General features: G+C 39.0%; 1 protein-coding gene across 1 annotated transcript; it reads right to left on the bottom strand.

The window, feature by feature from the left end:
* Positions 1-543: 543 nt before the first annotated feature.
* On the bottom strand, positions 544-4,110 carry LOC107575691 (peptidase inhibitor 16-like). Its single transcript, XM_016262043.1, has 6 exons — positions 4,036-4,110; positions 2,140-2,288; positions 1,929-2,004; positions 1,733-1,839; positions 1,018-1,109; positions 544-884 (listed from the first exon to the last, which is right to left on the bottom strand). The coding sequence occupies exons 1-6, from the start codon at positions 4,108-4,110 to the stop codon at positions 643-645; spliced, it is 741 nt and encodes a 246-aa protein (XP_016117529.1). The 3' UTR covers positions 544-642.
* Positions 4,111-6,354: the final 2,244 nt, after the last annotated feature.

Raw genomic sequence — 6,354 nt, forward strand, 5'->3', positions numbered from 1 at the left:
AAGAGGGGATGCCACACAGTGGTAAACATGGCCTTGTCCCAACTTTTTTGAGATGTGTTGATGCCATGAAATTTAAAATCAACTTATTTTTCCCTTAAAATGATACATTTTTCTCAGTTTAAACATTTGATATGTCATCTGTTGTATTCTGAATAAAATATTGAAATTTTAAACTTCCACATCATTGCATTCTGTTTTTATTCACAATTTGTACAGTGTCCCAACTTTTGGAATCGGGTTTGTACCTAAATGTCCACCTATGTTCGCGCAAATCATCCGTGATCCAGCTTCACCTACAGATGAAGTGAGTATAAGGTTTTGTAATTATTCTTTGCAAATGGCCTTTCCTAATAATGTGCTAATTAAGTTTCACGATGAATGCGGCTAAAGTAAACGGTCTCTCTGAGAGCAGCTCGGAAGAGAGGGGCGGCTTGATCCGAAAAGAGCTGTTTTTGACAGGGTAAAAAATGTGTTTTTTACACTACCATTGAGACATTTTAACCAAACTATGTTACAGACTTTTCATTAAGACCCTAAAGAATCATATCAACTTGTGGAAAATGGGCATCCTATGACCCCTTTAAAGAAATGTTTTGTGTGTGTCTCATCAGATTATGACCGATCTCATCCACTCCAAAACCCTCACAAAACAAGAGCCTCCAGCAGCCAGACAAGCATCACCAGAGGAGCTGAGACGCTTTCCATCTCGGATCCATGGTTCGCTTCACTTTCCATGCCGGTCTCAATTTTAATGTGCACTTGTGTGGGCTCTTCGGGAACAGCAGCGGGCTCCGTCGTCATTCGTGGACTCTCAGGTAAGGCAGACGGATCTTCGGTGGCATCTGCCCCCGGCCCCTCGGATGGATGAAAGAGATCCTTAACCACTGCGAGGAGAGAGAGATTTGAGAGTGTGTGCAACAAAAATAGTAATAGTTTAGTTTTCTGTGACCATTTTCCACCCTCTTTTATTTCATGTTGACTTTAAATTGATTTGGGTGCGTTAAGTCTTCACATTACCGCACATGTTGTCCTCGCACACTGGTAGGGTATCTGGACACCTCGAGCATGGCACTCCAGACTCGTATGGTTTTTGTTCCTCAATATTTTCTCTGTAATGAAGGAAAAACGAAGGGTGGATTTGATAGATGGTTTTTATAAATGGATTTACTTTGAAACAACACTCAGCAATTGATAGTAAATGTAATATATAATTCTATTTTTAATCTTTTAATTAACTAGTTATTGTAAATGGAACAAATATTGAAAACAAGCAGCATTGTCATTGCAGCAGAAATATCAGAAATACTTTTTGAAATCGAACACGCTCTGAATATTAACTAATATATAACTTATCTTTTATATTGCACATTATTTCACCTCTGTCTGCTGTTTGGCTGTTCATATTTTGTATACTATGTTATTTACCTTATGTAAAGAGCCTTGGGTATTTGAAAGGCACTATATAAATAACACATTATTATTATTATTATTATTATAACGATAAAAACATTGCCAATCAGTATAAATCCTGCTATAACGAGCCCGAGAATTTAAGGTGGCAGACGAGCGCATGCTTGGAATAAACAGATGATATCATCCGCTGGTGTGGACTCTAATATAGTTATCTTTACAGTTATTGTTCTCGGTGTGAAACCGGTCATGTTATAGTGTTTTAGAGCACATTCTAGAACACTAAGGTCATGTTCAGTCTGGATTATTCGAACGCACTTACTGAGGGTAGTAATTACACACGAAAAGAGTGGCCTTCAGATCCAGATGCTCAAGTTTGTCACAGAAATGCGCAGCACAGCCAATTTCATTGCTGTCTGCCCAGACCATCTGGAACAACAACAGAGAAACGCATCATCATATCTGCATATTCAGACTGTGAAAACCAATCAAACACACTGAACAGAAACAGTGTTCACCTGAGTGTAATGGCCACACATTTTATCTTCAGGGCAGTTATTGGTTTCCAAGTCATAATCCATGTGCTCTCCAAACCTGTGTGTGTGCAAAGAAATGAGTTGCAAATCTGTTAATAGATCATATTTCTGCATATCACAGATCATCAGTATTTATTCTTGAAGTAATTGCTCATTCATTCTTATTTACGTTTAGTTAGGATATTTGTCGTACCAGCTCATCATTGCTTTGGTTGCATTAAATGGTCCAGTGCCTAAAAAGAGATTTTCACCCATTCTGAATTCCTTTAGTTGAGGGTTATGATCCCAGATGCATTTTGCCGCATATGCTTCTGCCAGCAGACCCAGTGTCTCGTCCCACACCTCAAACGACAGAAACAAGTTTGTTGCTATTTGACTTTAAGGTTTTTTTTTCTTTTTTGGACGGCTGAACAATATACAGTATTTATTCAACTTTTAAATAAATTGTTTAAGAGATATTTTGTGTAGGTCAGTCATTGTTGAGTGAATCTTGCATCCAAATAAATAAATGATTATTGAACTATGTTTGAAAACATTATTTAAAAAAAATCTAATAAATTAATTTTGAAGTTCACTGATTATTTCGGAGAGATAATTGTTTTAAAGCCAAGTTTTTTCAGTGTAGAATTATTGTTTGACATTATTGTAATTGTTATAATTGTCAAATTATAATTTACATAATCTAGTTTACATCATTATACATGACATTATACATTATTTTACATAAAAAAGAGCATTAAAATGTAATGCAAACAAAAAGTTATGCTCTCTTTACCATAATGCACAAAAATGAATAAATCAATGAATGGATGGACAAATAAATACATAAATAACAAGCTTTGTTTTCTTTATATGAAACATTTGTTTTTCTATTCATATTTAAATTTGCATTCAAATGCAATGCAAACAAAAAGTAATGTTCTCAGTACCAATAATACATTTATTACAGTATTTATGAAGTACCGTTTGTTGTACTGCCTTTCATTTATGATGGAATAAACAAATAAATAAGCAAGCAAGTGAGCAAGCTTTGTTTTCTTTATGCAAAATAAATGTTTTCTTCTCGTTTTGCAATGAAATATGGCCCACACATGTTGTTTGTGCAATCCACCCCATTGTTGTGTAAATGTAAGTGAACGAAATATGCTTCACAAGAGAGCCAGAGTCTTTCCCACTATGAATCTTCCCATAGTTGTGCTCTGAATTTCACCAACAATACAAACATCAGACCGTAAGACAGGATGACCACATGGGGCTTTATTAAAACACTCACACTCAGCACAACGTTCCTGCGGTTTCATGTAACATACACATTCCTCAGCATGTCTCACACACACACACACACATTGCGCAACAGTATCATTGCATCCACACACCCCCACGCACACCATCCAGTCAAAATCCAGCCACTTCATGGTTTCTGTTCGAAAAGTCCCTCTTAGTCAGATAAAGAACGGTCTCATGCATTATAATACCAGCCTTGTGCTGCTGTGATTCTTGCATTCACATGGTAAAGTTGAGGTCTGTTTCACACAGCAACAATGCTTAAAGGGACAGTTCACCCAAAAATTAAAACTCTGTCATGTACTCACTCTCAAGTTGCTCTAAACCTGTATGAATGTCTTTCAAGATGTTTTGAAGAATGTAACCAGTTTCTGGTCCTCATTGACTTCCATAGAGTTTTTTTTATTTTTCCCATACTATGGAAGTCAGTGGCTACCAGCAACTGTTTGGTTACCAACATTCTTCAAAACATCTTCTTTTGTGTTCAGCAGAAGAAGGCTTGGTACAAATTCAGAGTGAGTAAATGATTGTCAAATGTTCCTTTTTGGGTGAACTGTCCCTTTAAAGGAGACTAGATAGTGAGCGATTTATTACATATTTCATATGGCATTAGTTTTCATTTGGTAAACTATAATCATGATTACAGTATTAGACTCTCTTGTGTTTTGAAAGTAATTGTGCCCATGAACATGCATGATGACTCGATTACCATGGATATTAATGTGCTAATTATTGTTTACAGCAGTAATGAGACCGTGAAGGATGTAATTCCAGTGATTAATGGCAGATGATGAGATGCTCTGACCTCGTAACTCACACGCAACACACAAACATTGAGCTTGAGGCCAAAACCAATGACAAGAACATTAACAGCCCCCATGAGATGGTGTTTTGGGTCAGTGAGATTATTATTATTATTATTTAAAAGAAAATTAATATTTTTATTCAGCAAGGATGCATTAAATTGATCAAAAGTGACAGTAAAGACATTTATACTATGTTGTTGCTCGGGTGTTGCTACAGTAGGTGGTTGCTGGAGTGTTGTGGGTGGTTGCTAGGGGTGTTCTGGATGATTGCTTGGGGGCTGTTACTGTGTTCTGGTTGGATGCTGGGGTATTGCTACAGTGGGTTGATGCTAGGGTGTTCTGGGTGGTTGCCAGGGAGTTGCTATATGGTTGCTAGGGTGTTCTGGATGATTTCTAGGGGGCGGTTACTGTGTTCTGGGTGGTTACTGGGGTGTTGCTACAGTAGATGGTTGTTAGGATGTTCTGGGTGGTTGCCAGGGAGTTGCTATGTGGTTGCTAGTGTGTTCCGATGATTGCTATGGGGCTTCTACTGTGTTCTGTGTCCTGTGGGTGGTTGCTAGGTGGTTGCCAGGGCATTCTGGGTTGTTTTTAGGGTGTTGCTATGGTGTTCTGGGTGCTTGCCAGGGAGTTGCTATGGGGTTGGTTGGTACTGTGTTCTGGGAGATTGCTTTGCAGTTTCTACCATGTTCTGAGTGGCTGTGATGCCATTGCTTTGTTGTTGCTAGGGTGTTCTAAGTGATTGCTATTGGATTGTTAGGTGGTTTCTAGATTGTTGTGGGTGAGTGCCAGGACGATGATCTTCTGGTGTTTGATGGAGGGTTGCTAGGTGGTTTCTGGGGTGTTCTGGGCGGTTACCGTGGAGTTGTGGTTGCTAGGGTGTTCAGGATGATTGGTAGTGGGCTTCTGCTCTATTCTGGGTGGTTGCTATGCTATTGCTGTTTTATTGCTAGGGTGTTCTAAGTGAGAGGTTTCCAGGATGTTCTGGAATGATAATCATTGCCAGGGAGTGGCTAGATGGCTAGGGTGTTCTGGGTGGTTTCTGGCTTGTTGCTAAGTTGTTGCTAGGGTGTTGCTAAGGTGCTTTGATTGGTTGCTAGGGAGTTGCTATGTGGTTGGTTGTCAGGGTGTTCTGGAAGATTGCTGCGTGGTTTCTGGCATGTTCTGGGTGGTTGCCAGGGAGTTGCTGTTTGATAGATAATGTGTTCTGGATGATTGCTAGGGAGCTTCTACTGTGCTCTGGGTGGTTGCTGTGGTGTTTCTAGGTGGTTGTTAGGGTGTTCTGGGTGATGATTTTGAAGGTTTTCTGTATGGTTGTTGAAGTATTGCTATGTGGTTTCAAGGCTGTGCTGGGTGGTTGCTAGGCCATTGCTAAGTTGTTGCTAGGTGTTCTAGGTAATTGCACTGTGGATGTTAGGGTGTCCTAGCTGATTGCTAGGGTATTGCTAGATGGTAGCATGCTAGGGTGTTCGAAGTGATTGCTGAGGTGATGCTAGGGTGGTTTTCAGGGAGTTCCTATGTGGTCACCTGTCAACAACAAACCCTGCAAATTAAGAGAACCTTTGGTGATAATATTTATTAATGAATATTTATCAATGGCATGTAGGCATGCGTCTTTTATTGTTCTTTGAGTGACTGGCATCTACATGTCAGGGAACTCATTTTCACATACCTGCCAGTCTCCTGTATGATTAAATAATGAGTCCCGTGTTAATGAGCTGATTGATTGTGTCTAAACTAAACAAAGTCCTTCTTTTATCAGTTATTAATTTTGGTCGTAATTCACTTGCATGTGGCTCTCCAGTGATCCATTCATGTGGGTTGTACTATAAAGTTTATATTGCTGGTATTAAAAGTCAAGGCTTGATCTTCCTGGTGTTAAACTGGTTTAGTCTCTCTCTGCTATAGGGTGTTGTTCTAGGCATGGACATTTTTGCTGTTCAGATTGTGATTTCCAGCAGCCAGATGTACAGGCATAGCAACGTCAGACTCCAAACACTGCACAGGTGCGCGGCCCACGTCCAGTGACGTGTTGCACCATTGTTAAAAAATGCACCAAAATCCCCTTTTTTCATTTGTTTGAGTTCAGAACCTGTTTTGTATTTTTAAAATAATTTCACTCGTCATTCTGCTTTTGTTTTTTTGTTCATTCTAAATGACAAAAACATAATAAAATCTCATATATATATATATATATAATATGTATTCATAGGACACACTCTAATTACGACATATGCAGTGATGGGTGATTCGTTCAATGGACAGAGATGCTTAGAAATGAGAAAACAAATACAGCTCATCTGAGCAAAACCCCATCTCTG

Source organism: Sinocyclocheilus grahami, unplaced genomic scaffold (genome assembly GCF_001515645.1).
Source record: "Sinocyclocheilus grahami isolate Dianchi unplaced genomic scaffold, SAMN03320097.WGS_v1.1 scaffold2821.1, whole genome shotgun sequence".
In the NCBI taxonomy this organism is placed as follows: Eukaryota; Metazoa; Chordata; class Actinopteri; order Cypriniformes; family Cyprinidae; genus Sinocyclocheilus; species Sinocyclocheilus grahami.

Excerpts from the sequence above, each read along its gene's own strand:
- LOC107575691 (XM_016262043.1), bottom strand. The coding sequence starts at position 4,110 with ATGGGGGCTGTTAATGTTCTTGTCATTGGTTTTGGCCTCAAGCTCAAT. Across the intron at positions 2,005-2,139 it reads ACCAAAGCAATGATGAGCTG|GTTTGGAGAGCACATGGATT; the intron begins GTACGACAAATA and ends GCACACACACAG. Across the intron at positions 1,840-1,928 it reads TGTGTGGCCATTACACTCAG|ATGGTCTGGGCAGACAGCAA; the intron begins GTGAACACTGTT and ends TTGTTGTTCCAG.